This window comes from Eptesicus fuscus, chromosome 17 (assembly GCF_027574615.1).
Source record: "Eptesicus fuscus isolate TK198812 chromosome 17, DD_ASM_mEF_20220401, whole genome shotgun sequence".
NCBI classification, from domain to species: Eukaryota; Metazoa; Chordata; class Mammalia; order Chiroptera; family Vespertilionidae; genus Eptesicus; species Eptesicus fuscus.
This window is the reverse complement of record NC_072489.1, coordinates 7,662,352-7,676,766: the sequence shown is the minus strand read 5'-3', so window position 1 is coordinate 7,676,766 and position 14,415 is coordinate 7,662,352. Positions and strand designations below refer to the sequence as shown.

The 14,415-nt window shown below is 60.7% G+C and overlaps 1 protein-coding gene across 1 annotated transcript in view; it reads left to right on the top strand.

The window, feature by feature from the left end:
• The first annotated feature begins 3,527 nt into the window (after positions 1-3,527).
• RET (ret proto-oncogene) overlaps positions 3,528-14,415 on the top strand; it is a 29,195-nt gene continuing 18,307 nt past the window's right edge. The window contains exons 1-8 of the mRNA XM_054729333.1: positions 3,528-3,564; positions 4,272-4,535; positions 6,101-6,388; positions 8,355-8,596; positions 9,739-9,934; positions 11,441-11,640; positions 13,035-13,293; positions 13,992-14,117. Coding sequence (XP_054585308.1) covers positions 3,528-3,564; positions 4,272-4,535; positions 6,101-6,388; positions 8,355-8,596; positions 9,739-9,934; positions 11,441-11,640; positions 13,035-13,293; positions 13,992-14,117 — 1,612 coding nt within the window. The remainder of the gene's footprint in view (positions 3,565-4,271; positions 4,536-6,100; positions 6,389-8,354; positions 8,597-9,738; positions 9,935-11,440; positions 11,641-13,034; positions 13,294-13,991; positions 14,118-14,415) is intronic.

Sequence of the window (14,415 nt, the reverse complement as noted above, 5' to 3'; positions counted from 1 at the left end):
GGTGAGCTGTGTGGCCCCTAATGGCCAGGACTGGCCAGGCCCATGGAGAGCCGAGGAAGGTGAGCCCACAGTCAGGCCTGGCAGGGCTCCGTGTGTCTGCACTGAGAATGGGGTGGGGAAAGTGTGCACCAATGTGAGAGAATGTGTGTGTGAGACTGTGCAACCTGTCTGTGGTGTGTGTGTGTGTGTGTGTGTATATATATATATATATATATATATATATATATATATATAGATAGAGAGAGAGAGAGAGAGAGAGAGAGAGAGAGAGAGGTGTATCAGTCTGGGTCCAGTCAGGAAATAGCACCCACATAGCAGTGAAAACTGGAGAAGTTCACATAATCATGATTATTAAGCTGTGATGAGAGAACAACGGTGAGGCATCTGGGAGCTCTGTGGGCACCCTCAGGCTCACAGAGGGAGGGTACCCAGGGAAGAGGCCCCCACCCCAGGCTGGGGTCAGCCCACTGCCCGTGGAGAAGTTGGTGGGGCGACCAGGGCCAGGGCTGGTCTGCAGTCGTGAGGCCAGCAGTAGAGACCCTGGAGGGCCAGGGGAGTGGAGGCGATGGACAGGCACGCAGAAGGGCGTGTGTCCGGGAGCTTCAGGAAGGCGAGTGCCGGGCTCAGGCGTGGGCTGCGCCGGTGCCTCGGGACTGCATGCGGCCGGGGCAGAGCACAGAGCCAGGAGGGAGACACTTGTGTGCCTACAGTGCCTGAGGGCCTGATGAGGCTCAGCATCCTGCTCGCTGCAGAGGGGGTACTCAGAGAGTCCCGAAAAGGCAGGAGAATATATGTGCATGTATGTGGGCGGTGTGGGCGTGCATGTGTGCACTTGTGTGCTCTTGTGAAGGGTTGACTAAACCAGAGGGAGGAGAGGACTTGGGCCTGTTCCATCTGCATCATATATGAATAAATTAAACATCCCAACCAAGTACAGAGCGTTGAAACCTGCCTTGCCTGGCTTTCAAGGCAGAAAAGGTCAAGGCAGAAGCAGAACCCTGGGTGGGTGACTAGAGCCCTCCATGCCTGCGTGGCAGACTCGGGGCGGGCGGGGGAGGCGGAGGGTGCTTGTAAAGAAAACCCTTCTGGGAGTCAGACTGAAGCATCCATCTTACATAAAAACTGCTGTTTGAAATTTTAACCCTGCTATTTGGCTTCTGTAAATGCTTGCTTGCTTAAATAATAAGGAAAATAAGACTACTCCCACTTCGGAGAGGCCATTAAACCTTCCCCGGATGAAATTATCAGTGCTGGCACCAGGCCAGGACTTTGGTTGAGGTCTCAAGGCCCCAGCACAGAGGGGCTCTTTAAGAACTTGCAAAGGGGGCCGGAAACACCCCATATCTGGGAGACAAAGAAGGTAAAAACATAAATAGGGAAAGTTCCTCCATGTTGGGGTCCCTAATTTGAGAGACATTTTCCTCTGGACCCGCGTGTAATAAATGTATCTCCATCTCTCTAAGTGTTGCTTGGTTCTTCTCCGGTTTTCTGTAACCAGACGGCACTTCACCCCATTGAACGTTAGTTCTGTGTCTGTTCCACCGGGCTGGGACAGGATCGGAACAGAAGGGGTCTGGGGTCTGTGGGCCTCTGTCTCTGTTCCCACATCCTGCACACCCGTGTGCACAAACAGTGTAATACACGTGTGCGGGCACACACACAGGCCTTGAAGTCTCCGGGGTCGCTCTGGCAGGTGTGCAGGACCTGCCTGTCCCGTGTGAGAAGAGCCGGCTCCTCACCCCTCGGCATGGTGCCCGGGCCCAGAGGCAGCTGAGGGAGCCGAGCCACAAGGTGCACGGGAGGGGCACGCTGCCAAGCCTGTCGGCAAAAACGTTAGACGAGGTGCGGGAGGATTCTGTCACCACGTGGCCTCAGAGGTGGAAGGCATGGGTGGGAGAGGCTTTGCGAGTCCTGCTGTTGGCCTGCCCAGAGTTCCCGAGGCGGGTGCCGGGCAGCCCTCTCCGGCAGAAAGGTGCCCGCCCTGGGGCGTCAGCCAGACCCGCCCTCGGCCTCCAGCAATCTCAGCATCTGCCTTTATCCCGACTCCTACCACCACTTCGTTAGCTGCTGTGCTGAACCCCAAGATGTAGAACCTCCAGCAGTTTGGCTTGGGTGACACTCCTCCCCTCCCAGGATCAGTGTTCGTAGCTGTGAAATGGGGTAGTAAAGGGGTCTGCGCACCGGGGTTTGGGATCTGAAGTGGGAGGTTTACACGGTGTGTACCTGTGCCAAGGTGAGGCCTGTCTGCACCTACACTGGCTGCTCCTCTCTCCTGCACGTCCTCCCCTGGTTCCGTTGGAGAAACTGAGGCTCGGAAGAGGCCAGCACTCTGCAGGCCACGGAAATGGACACCAGTGGCCCATCCCAGGCCCTCCTCCACCCACCGAGACTGGGCGCGTCCTTTGTGGGGCCCAGTACAGAGTGGAGATGCGGAGCCCTTGTGCACATCTTGTAAAGAAAGCCCTTGTGGGAGTAGAATTTCCAGACAGTGACAGCAGAGCATTAAACCAAGTGTGGGCCCTTTGGGACTGCCCAGGCTGCACCCCCTGGAGGCCGGCCCTGCACCCACATCCTCTCCCTCCCGCCCTGGAGCCTATGTGTTTCCATCTAAAAGTGTTGGTGACGAGGAGGAGCATTAAGGCAGCATGCCCTGCTCCAGGCGCCACCTGGAAGGCATTTTAAGTGCATTTAGGTCTGTTTCTGCTCACAGTCATTGCCTGGCCCGCAAACCCCTTTTGGCAGCAGCTGCCTGGGCCCCACGCGGATTCTGCACTCTCCCCTGCAGATGTGGTCTGTGTTGGGGCTGGATCAGCTTGGGGGGAGGGGCTCCCAGGAGCTCAGCTCGTCCCACGCCCCAGCCCCTGAATCTGCTCCTACCTACCTGGCAGGTGGACCTCGGGGCAGAGCATCTGCCCCCTGCCCCCCACAAGACCCGTCTTCATGGCCCTCCTCGAGGGCTGGCTCCAAAGGCAGCGGGCGCTCACCCAGTGACCAGGGCCAGGGCGTGTGTCCCCGCAGAACAAGCCGGCAGCAGCTCTGTTGCCTCTCATCACATATGCCTGGTCGCCAGCTGCCACAGTGCTCCCAAGGATGCCACCTCGGTGGGGGTGTTGGGCCTCTGGGACCCAGGCTGCCCAGGCCTGTGTGCTGTCTTGTGGACCCGCACCTGCCCTCCCCCGACCCGAGCCAGGTTCCCTGTAGCCCTAGGAGCTGGGATCTCGGGCGCATGCCCCTCCGCCGGCCGGGGTCAGCATCTCCCTTCCCCGTGGCATTCCCAGCTCTACCCACAGCCCTCAGGGAGCAGGGTTTCCGGCAGCGTTAACGTAGGTGGAAATGCACACACCTTGGCTGTGCATTGTTGACTAGTGGATGTGCCCACGTGACCCCACCCCATCAGGCTATGGAACCTCTATGTCCCCAGAACCTTCTCTCCTGTCCCTCGCAGTCTGCTGCACCCCCCCTCCCGCCGCCCCCAACAGGTAGCCAGTCCGATTTCCATCACCTAAAAGTAGTCTAGGTCATGCCACATGTATTCGTTTGTGCCTGCGACCGCCCCAAGTCATCGTGAGCGTGGCTCGCCCACCCCTTTGTATTGCTGCCTGGGATGCCTCACTGTGTAAACACTGGCTGACCTGTTCACCATTGAAGGGCCTGGGCTGCTTCTGTATTACTGTTCCCACATCCTGCACACCCGTGCAAAAGGGCTGTGCATAACCCTGCCATTTGTGAGCAAGTTTCCACTCCTCTTGGACAAATGGAGTGGAATTGCTGGGTCATATGGTAGGAGAGTGTTTAACTTTAGATAAAAATGTGTTTCTTTCTTATAAGGCACTTTCTTCATTTCTGGCGACGCTTGCCTGCCCCGCCGGTGTGGCAGCGTCTTCTGCACGGGAAACTCCGGCTCCAGGTGACCCGTTCAGAAGCCTGGGGGAAGCCCCATCCACGTGGGTCACGTGCTTATCGAGCGAGGGTGATGGAGAATGGTTTTGCAGCTGCTGTAGATTGCCTTTTCCTCCTTTTTTCTGTTTGAAAGCAGGACATTTTCAGCTAGTGTTTAACTAGACAAATAATTGTGTGTCGGTGTTCTTGAACTGCAGATGAGAAAGTCCTACTCGGTTCAGAGTTTTCAATGAGTGAGTTTCTTTTGTCCATGAGCATCTTTTATCCAAGTGTGAAATGAAGCCGCTGGGAACGCCAGTGTGCCTCGGAGGCCTGCTCCTGGCTCCGTCACCACCCTCCCCCTCCCTCACTCGATTCCCTGCTCCCTGCAGCCCCGCTGGGACTCTACTTCTCCAGGGACGCTTACTGGGAGAAGCTGTACGTGGACCAGCCGGCCGGAACGCCCCTGCTCTACGTCCACGCCCTGCGCGACGCCCCCGATGAGGTGCCCAGCTTCCGCCTCGGCCAGCACCTCTACGGCGCCTACCGCAAACGGCTGCACGAGAACGACTGGATTCGCATCGAGGAGGACACGGGCCTTCTCTACCTTCACTGGAGCCTGAACCACAGCTCCTGGGAGAAGCTCAGCATACGCAGTAAGGCTGCCCCACCCGCCCTCTCCCCCCACGCCCACGGCACGCCCACGGCATGCCCACGCTGAGGCTCAGAGGGGGACTCTGCTGTGTGAGAGGGAAGGAGACTGACCTGACTCTGTGTCCAGCCTGGGGAGGGAGCCAGGACAACTTTGGGGGCAGCTGATGGCCCTGGGCCTTCCGCTGCTTCCAGGACTTGGAAGGACCGTGTGAAGGATGGGGTGCTCCCTCCACACTGGACCCAGATGCCTTTACCGGTTAACAAGGATTTGGGGCTATGAGAGAGGGGTTATGAGGGGCTGGAGAACCCCAAGGTTTCTATTTAGCCAACGATCTGGCACTTGCTGGAGAAGCAACACTTTGCACAGAAAGCCTGTCTCACCATCAGCAGCAAGCTGCTCTTGGCACCTGCTGGGGACTTGGGTCGGGTGGAGCAGGTGGAAGATCTGGCCAGGCCCTCAGAGCAGGGGTCAGAGCCCGGTGGAGGCCATGCGTGACCCTGGTACAGGCAAGGGAAGGGGTGTGAAGCAGGGTTGTGCCTTGTGCACAAAATGGTGATTGCACACCCAGTAGGTCCCCGCTGGACCCTCGCACCAGCCCTGAGCTGCCATGCGCGGGTGAGAGGCAGGCAGCCTGTGAATGCCCGTGGGTGTCACTGCCCAGCAGGGCAGAATGACTGCACTGATTTGCCAAGTAAAATCAGGGTCCCCGAGTAAAGAGGGCACCCCAGACGGTTGCTGGAGGAGGTGGTATCTGAGACGGGTCTTGTTTATGCACACAGTTGCCGTCACCTTCATCCCAAGGCCCCTGGGGGCACTTGCGGAGCAGGGCTTGGGTGAGGCCAGCGTGGAAGTTGCTACGGGCGCCGTCTCATCGGCGGCCTCTTCAGGAGAGCAGCCCCGTGCACTGCTGGGGCCAGCAGGGGCGAACGCACACGCTCATTTCAACAGGGAACATGTGGACAGAGAATTAGTAACCATGACGGGGATTGGCAAAAAAACACAGGCTAGTGAGAGGCAAAGAGGAGTCCTGAGTATGGAGACATGAGGGGCAGCCACTGCCCGCGGCCGAGAGAAGGGGTTCAGGAGGAGTCCCCCACCCAGCTGAGGTCCAGACCTCATCGGAAGGGGAGTCAGTGTGGTGCCTCCATCATGGAATTTGCTGGAGATCCCACCTCTAGGTGCAAGGTACTCTGTCCACAGCGTGTGTCTCTGCAGGGGCTCCTTGATGAAGCTGCCTGGGGAGGGTGTGGAGCCCCGGGGAGCCCTCCACCTGGGGCTGGACCCAGCCAGGGCACCCCACCCCTCTGAGGGCAATGTTGGAGCCGAGACCTGAATGACAGGAAGGGTTGGCCCGTGATGAATCTCTAGGCAGAGGAAGTAGACAGAGCCCAGGTCCAGGCAGTGGGGGGCCAGCAGGAGGTGACGGCCAGGTCAGAGCTCAGCAGGGCCCGTTGACCACAGTGAGGGCTGGACTTCCCACCCCACTGGAGCTCCTGCCCTCCCCCTCCTGCTCCGCACCACCTGGCAGGTGTGGCTGACGCCCCTGGGCCTGGCCTCTCTCTGCAGATGGCGGCTTCCCCCAGCTCACCGTCTACCTCCAGGTCTTCCTGTTGCCCACACCCCTGCGGGAGGGCGAATGCCATTGGCCAGGCTGTGCCCGCATCTACTTTTCCTTGATCAACGCCTCCTTCCCGGCATGTGGCTCCCTCCAGCCCCGGGAGCTCTGCTTCCCCGACCGGGAGCCCTCCTTTCGGATTCGGGAGAACCGGCCTCCGGGCACCTTTCACCAGTTTCGCCAGCTGCCAGTGCAGTTCCTCTGCCCCAACATCAGCGTGGCCTACAGGCTCCTGGGAGGTGAGTGCGGGCCTCACGGGCCGTTCCTCGGTGCCTGCCGTGTGCCGGGCGCAGGGACATGAGCCACCACACCGTCCACTCATCTCGTATTCCAGGAGGCCTGTTGTGTGCCTGCAGCGGGCCAGGCACCGTGCTCAGGGCTAGGGAGGTGACACCCCGGCAGCAGCCCAGCCTGCCTGGGGCTGCCCTTCCTGTGGAGGACGGAGAGCACACGTGTACTGAGGAAGTCGGGCAGCTCTGGAAGGGGCGAGGTGGGAGCGAAGCCAGGAGAATGGAGTGTGGAGCTGCTGTCTTCAGCTGGGTGGCCAGGGACGGAGGCACTGGAGCCGTGGCGGGAGTGCCACGGGGGGGCTCCACGGAGGGGCGTGATGTGCGTGATGGGGGGCCAGGATTGCACGAGGGCAGAGAAGTTTCTGGGGAGTGGCCTGGGCTGCCCACTGAGGGGCTGGGGAGTCGTGGAAGGCTTTTGAGGGGGGCAGTGAGAGGACCTAACTTACCTTTAAAGGGTTCGTTTGGCTGCTGTGTTAGGGATGATGGGGGTGGGGCGGTTTAGGATGGAAGCAAGGAGCCAGTTAGGAGGCTCCGGAAGCCCTGAGCGTGAGGATGAGGACAGGAGGAGGGTGTAGCCCGGCCGCAGCAGGCTCTGCGGGCTGTGGAGGAAGGTCCAGCAGGACTTCCCGACGAGTTGCATGTGGGTGTTGAGGGAAGAGGAGCCCACACAGGTTGCAGGGTTCTGCCTGAGCAGCTGTGAGGGCGGGCGGTGTGGGGGAGGCGGGGTGTGATCCCCGTGCAGGTGAGCGAGGCGGCTGAGTGGACACGTGAGAAACCATTTAAAGACAAGGAACAGGGACTCAAAAAGGACACGGAGGCTGGACTGCTAGGATGTGGAACCTGGATTCACACCAGGCTAATCACACACGGTACCGATGTTAGAGAATCTCGGTAAAGTAAAAGCCGTCACTCACACTGCCCGTCCTTTCCCCTGTCCCAGGGCAGGGATACAGGTCTTTGCAAGACTGTCACCAAGCATATGGTTTAGCACGCTGCTCCTTCTGGCTAAGAATTACATAATTAAATTTTGTTGAGCATGTTTTTTGTAACCATATCAGTAGAGGGAAACAGTATATGACACGCATTCCCCACATGTGTAATCCACATGTTACTATGTGGCTCTGATGTGAGAGACTTGTGATTTCCCACTAAGTGGCGGTGACGTCACCCTCCGTGCTGACCCCCCAGCCCTCAGCATTCCCCGCCTCTGGGTTTTCCTGGAGGATGAAATCCCAGGACGGACTTGGGTTGAAAAGTGTGTTGTCATTCCTGGCCCTCCCCTCGCTGGGTTTGGGGAGGATGTGGGAGGCACTAAATGCACAGCAGTGCCTGGCGAGAGGCAGGCGTGTTAGTCTCATCCACTCATCCTCCGGTGGGGAGACGAGGCTCACAGCGACCAGCCTCGAGCCAGAAGCCAGGGGCTGTAGAGCAGGCTGCGAACCCGGCAGAGGGAATAGCGTGTGGTAACAGCAAATCACTCACTAGCTGTCCCCTGTGTTTGTTTTCTAGTGGTGGGATTGTGCCTGGACTTCTCACATTCTCTAAAATGAGCACATATTACTTCCATCATTTAAAAAAACTAACATTTTCTTCAAAAAGCAGCAAATGCTGGCAGCTGGATCTCTGGGCCTGCAGCCTGGCTGAGCTGATGCCACCCACAGCCCAGGCCAGGTGGGCGAAGGGGAGCAGGGCCCTCCCTAGGTGGTGAGGATGGGACCTGAGGCCGGTCCTCATCCTCCATCAGCACATTGCCGGCTGCCGCCACAGGAAAGCTCACGAGCACACAGTCCTGCAGACGGTGTCCCTGCTGAGCCGCAGAGCCGCTCCCCTGCACGGCTCCTGCTGGGCCCTCAGAAAGCAGCGCAGCCGTCCCAGCCCGGGGTCACACTGGGGGTTCCTGGTCTGCTTTGCGCAGGTGAGAACCTGCCCTTCCGCTGCGCCTCCGACAGCCTAGAGGTGAGCACACGGCGGGCCCTGGACCGCGAGCGCCAAGAGAAGTATGAGCTGGTGGCCGCCTGCACAGTGCGCGTGGGCGCGCGCGAGGAGGAGGTGATGGTGCCCTTCCCCGTGACCGTGTACGACGAGGACGACTCGGCGCCCTCCTTTCTGGACGGCGTTGACACCGCCAGCGCCGTCGTGGAGTTCAAGCGGAAGAAGGTGTGCCCCCGTGTGCTTGTGCGTTGTCCGTCGGCCCATCTGTTTAGTGTCTGTTCTCCATCCAGCCATCAGCCTGACCGTCCTTCTAGTTCTCCGTTGGTCGGTTGTCAGGGCATTCTGCCTGCCTCCAGGGCAACCCGGCCGGCTCCCAGCTGGCCCCTGACGGGGTGGCCAGGGCCCTGGGGACCCAGCCTGTGTCCCAGCAGGCGGATGAGGCTAAGGGCCTGCATCTAGGGGCACACAAGTGCCCCCAGGAGGGGAGAGGACAGCAGCTGGCTGGAGGGCACTCCCTTCCACCAGCACTCAGTCTTCACCGGGTGGGGTGGGACCTGCTTCGAGGCTCCGGGAGGGTAGCCAGGGCCGGGGGGGGGGGGGGGGGGGGGGGGAGGTGGGGGGGGGGGGGGGGGGCCTCTGGGGGCTGCCCCGCCCATCCTAGCCCCAACCCTCTCGGGTGCACAGGTGAAGCACAACTGCCACCTGCTGGGCTTCAGGCTGTCCTGCAGCCAACCAGCCAGCAAAGGCAATGGGAGGGTGGGCAGGTGGTGTGTGGTCTGCCTGCCTCTCTGGGCGCCGCAGGACTGGGCTTGGTGAGTGTGCCGGTGAGGAAAGCACATCTTGTGAGGAAATGTCCCCTGACTCTGGCAGGGCTGCCTTGGGGTGACAGTAGGGAATTCCGTTAGCAAAGATGTCCTGTGACTTTGCTTAGAGCCGTCCTTACAGCCCTCTCCAGCCTGGTATGCAGATGCTTAGAGGAGAGCATTCTGGTGTACACCTGGGCGTGGATCCGGCCCTGCTGTGTATCCCTGTGTGACACTGAGCTAACCCCTCCTCCCTGCGGGGCACAGTTGTCTCAGGAGAGAGGAGTATTCGCCGTGCTCTGCGGGGACCTGGCTGGGGCGTGTCAGCAGAGCCCCCGGGCATCCGTTCTCACCCATCTGTACAGGAAGTCTGTAGATTCCTACCACACCTGTTTCACAGGTGAGGTGACTGGGCCAGGTGGGCAAGTGGCCCTGTGGGAACGGGAACCCAGGTCAGTCTGTCCTAGAGCCAGCTCTGTGCATACCTTGTCCACCTGCAGGGTGCATGCCCTCCCTGCGTCTCCGGCTGCAGGAGATCTGACTGGCATCCCCTGTTCTCTGCAGGGCACTGTGGTGGCCACACTGCATGTCTTCGATCCGGATGTGGTGCCAGCTTCCGGGGAGCTCCTGAGGCGGTACACGGGCACACTGCTCCCGGGAGATGCCTGGGCCCTCCAGACCTTCCGTGTGGAGCACTCACCCAACGAGACCTTGGTCCAGGCCGACGGCGGCTTCATTCGGGCAACGGTGCATGACTACAGTAAGAGGGCTGGGTGCGGCCTGGCGGGCCCCAGGAAACCGGCAGCCCCTGTTGCTGGTCAGGGAAGCCCCCTGCACACACCGACACCGAGCCTGGCCCTCTGAGCCCCAGACAACCCTCCGCCCAGCCCCCGCCTCTGCCGGGCTCGCCGCATCCACCGTGGTGGGCTTTTACAAGCTGCCCTCTCTTCCTGAGCTGCCCCACGGCTGCCCCGGCAGGCCCCGGCACACCTCTCCATGCTGCCCTTGCCCGGGCTCGCTGCCCACTGCAAGCACACGTCCTAGCCCGAGTCCTTCCTCCGACCCTGGCATCTACTTGGCTGCCCTTCAGGTGGCCGAGTGCCCGGGGATACTGCCCCTCCGCCCTTCTCGGCCAGCAGCTCTCTACTGGCCGAGCTCGGTTGGCGCACAGTAGCCGCTCCGCACCCGTGAGCGGGGAGACCCTGAGGCGCTGTGCTGTCTGGCTCCTGGAAGGGACCTGCAGGGCTGGGGCCGGCTGCTGGCAGCGCTCACCTACACACGGGGCGTTCTCATGAGCTGCCTGGCCTCCCTGCCACCTTCCCAGCCCTCCTGCCCGTTTCCTGGGCTCACCTTCCAAACACCCCCTGTACCTGGGTCCTTGTTTGGGGATCTGCTTCTGGGGGGCCTGGGGACGCTGGTGCCTTTGCCCCTTTCTGCCTGGCCTGATCACGTTTCTTTCACAGCCTCCCCTCCCCTACTGAGCCCTCGAAGGCTCCCGCCTTGTGCGGGGAAACCTCACCCACTCGCTCTGGACTCTGTGTGCCAGAGCCCCACCTCCACCCTTCGGTCTCCACGAAGCTGCCGCCACAGCCTTGGCCATGGCAGGTGCAGAGGTGGACTGGCTCCTGGGCCTGGGGGCGTGGGAGTCCAGCCCCCTGGAGGCTGCTGCTGCCGAGAGTTCTCAGCAGGGGAGGTGGGAGACAGGAGGGCCAGGCAGCCTGCCCAGGGCCTCAGTGATGCCAGTCTTGACCTCTTCTGTGCCCACACATCACACACACAGTCCCAACACATATACTCACATACACATCTCATGCACATACCTCATACACACACACCGCATACATACACAGCACACACATAACCCACACACATACTCCATACATACACACTCTACACACCCACACACACAGTACACACACATACTCCATACACACACACCCCCACATACATATCCTCACACACATACATACTCCATACATACCCTGCACACGCATGTGTGCTCGCGCACGCACACACACACACACACACACACACACACGGTACTTACATATAATACTTTCCAGCTCAGTACAACAGCTAACATTTAAATAGGGCTTCTAACCTATTGCCAGCTGCCAGGTCTGTTACCTGCCCACTGGGTGTGTGTGTGTGTGTGTGTGTGTGTGTGTGTGTACATGTTTTCAACCTTGTGCATGTGTGGGCAGCGTGTGCACCTGGGAGGAGGCGTGCAGTGCCTGGGCCGTCATCGCCGTGCCCCCTCCCGCAGGGCTGGTCCTCAACCGCAGCCTCCCCATCTCGGAGAGCCGCTCCCTGCAGCTGGCTGTGCTGGTCAACGACTCCAGCTTCCAGGGCCCTGGGGAGGGCACCCTCCTGCTCCACTTCAACGTGTCGGTGCTGCCGGTCAGCCTGCGCCTGCCCAGCGCCTACTCCTTCACTGTGAGCAGGCGGGCCCGCCGCTTCGCCCAGGTGAGCCTTCAGCCCGCTGCCAGCCTGGCGGGGTGTGGAGGGGTGGGGACTCCCTCAGGTGGGCACTCCTCGGCGGGGTGGGCGCTCTGTCCAGCAGATTGCAAGCCAGGCCGGGTGGGTGACACCCCTCCCTGGGCTAATAAGTACATGGAGTGGCCCAGGAGGAGCCACGGGGAGGGGCCAGAGCCTCTCTCTTCTCCGTTATCTTTAAGTTTCGTTCTCTCCCTTGTTGGTATCTGTAAGACAGCTTTGTACGAGGGTAAGAGCAATGCCAAGCAGGTATGTGTATGCTGACTTGGAGAGACGTTCCTGGCGGGTTGTTAAGTGAAAAGGGGGTTTGCAGAAGTGTTGGTCACGTAGCTGCACACGTCCAAAAGCCCGTCTTCGTGGATGGGCTTTATTACCGGGGCCTTCCACCGGGCCCGGGGTGGGGCGTGAGGGAAGGGGCGCGGCCACTTCCCTCCTGTAAGCACGTTTGCACTTGCCGTAGGCACCGGCCGATGAGAAGTGGAAACAATTAGAGTCGTCAGTATTCCAGAAAGAAGACAATCAAACAGTGCTTAGCGTGTTGGTGCAGTTCTTTCTAGAATGTTTCGTGTGAGCACTTCTTACGTTGACTCGAAATTGCAGCAGGATTGGTTTCGCATACTGCCCCCTCCTGGGGAGCAGCTGGGGTGTCATGGTTAGGGCCATCTGTCGCTGTCCTGGTGGTCGTTCCTGGGGATGGCTCCCAGGCCCCCTTCACTTCCAGCAGCCACCTGGGCTCCGCACAGGGAGGAGAAGGCGTCCCCCCGCCTTCGACACGTTCCCCCTCCTTTCGATACCACCCTGGGCCTTTCATAGAAGGGCATCGAGGATGGTAGGAGGTGACGAGGCAGCCCCTCTCTCCCAGGGTTTCAGCCAAGCCCAGGAAGGCCCTGGTCCTGTGTGAGACCAGAACCACGCTGCATGACTGTGTGGCCGGGTGCAGTGCTCTGACCAGGCCGGTGGGCCATCCTGGCCACATGCAGTGAGGACAGGAACTGGTGGTCCCCAGGGCAAAACGCCTGGCCGGGCAGCGAGGGTGGTGCATAGGAGGGAGCCGTCGGCCTTTGTGCCTGAATGAGGGGCAGTGAGGGAAGAGCCAGCACCTCAGCCCTTGCCTGGAGGGCCAGCGCTAACCCCGACTTCAGTGCCCGGCTCCTGGAAGCCGGGGCGGGTGGTGGTGTGACGGCCTGGGGAGAGCAGGGCCAGGCAGGTGCACGGGGGCGCGGAGGGCGGGGAGCTCGGGGGCTGCTGCCATTCCCTGATGAGCAGGGGACTGTTCCAAGGCTCAGACTGCCAGGGGGTCCCTCCAGCCTCCACCACGAGCCTGTCCGGCCACCCAGCCACCGCACTCCCTTTGCCTGGCCTAGGTTGGGAGAGTCTCTGTGGAGAACGGCCAGGAGTTCACGGGCATCAACCTGCGGTATGAGCTGCAGCTCTCCAGCGCCAACTGCAGCGCCCTGGGAGTGGTCACCTCGGCCGAGGACACCTCGGGGACCCTGTTCGTGAATGACACGGAGGCCCTGCGGCGGCCCGAGTGTACCCAGCTCCAGTACACGGTGGTGGCCACCGACCAGCCAACCGGCAGGCAGGCCCAGGGCCCACTGCTCGTCACCATGGAGGGGACGTGTGAGTTCGGGGCCCTGTGGAGGTGCGGCTGGGTGGGACATGGTACTGCCGCGGGCTTCCCCCACAGAAGGGGCCTGCTCCGGCTCCCTCCCGCGGATGGGTGGCTTCCCTGAGCCTGAGTCTCCTTCCCGATGAAATGAGAATAACAGTGCATGCCGCACAGCAGAGCTGGAAGGATGAAGGATGGCGGGGAGTGTGAAACCGCTCCGCCCAGAGACACTGCGTAGCAATCAGCGCTGCTCCCCATCACCCTGTCAGTGCATCCGCACGTGCACCTACTATGGGGCTGCCAGATAGAACTTGAATTTTAGGTTAAAAAAAAACAACTTCTTGGTGTATGTCCCATGCAACCTCTGCAGAGTCTCTCAGGAGCCAAGTTTTTAGGTGTGTCAACGCAGTGTTAGGGACGTACTTACACAAAGCAGGTATTCGGTGTTTATCTGAAACTCAGGATTTAACCTGTGTCCTTGGCCATGTCTGGCCACCTCAACATCCTCCCTCCATACTCTCCCAGCTCAGTAGCTGTGCCCCCTTTGGCTGTGGTGCCCCCCATTTCCCAACAGCCCCATCACTCCCCTGCACCTGGTGCTGAGTTACTCCCTCCCCTCTGGACTTAACCCCTGGGGGCAGCTCAACCAGTGCTGCCCTGTCCCTGGGCCCAGGCTGGCCCCCTGTGACCTGCTTCCTTCCACCCCCAGACATGGCTGAGGAGCCAGGCTGCCCCCTGTCCTGCGCCGTCAGCAAGAGGCGGTCCGAGTGTGAGGAGTGCGGTGGCCTGGGCTCTCTGACAGGCAGGTGCGAGTGGAGACAGGGAGACGGCAAAGGTAGGCCCCACACAGAGCCAGGGGCCTGCGGCCAGGCAGCCAACGGGGGTGGTGATGGCTGAGTGGAAGTGGGGTCTGGGCGGATCCTTCTCATGCCTCCTCTCTTCCCCGGAGCCTGGTCCCCATCCATGGCTCCTATGCCAGGAGGTGGGCATGAGTTCAGGGTGTGGGTGGCATGAGGACATTCAGGCTGGTCATGGCCAAGGGAACAAAGATGCTTGGGGCTGGACTCTCTTTGGACTTGGGAGGGTCTGGGCCAAAGCTGGGATGTGAGGGGACAGAGAGGCTCTACCTGGGA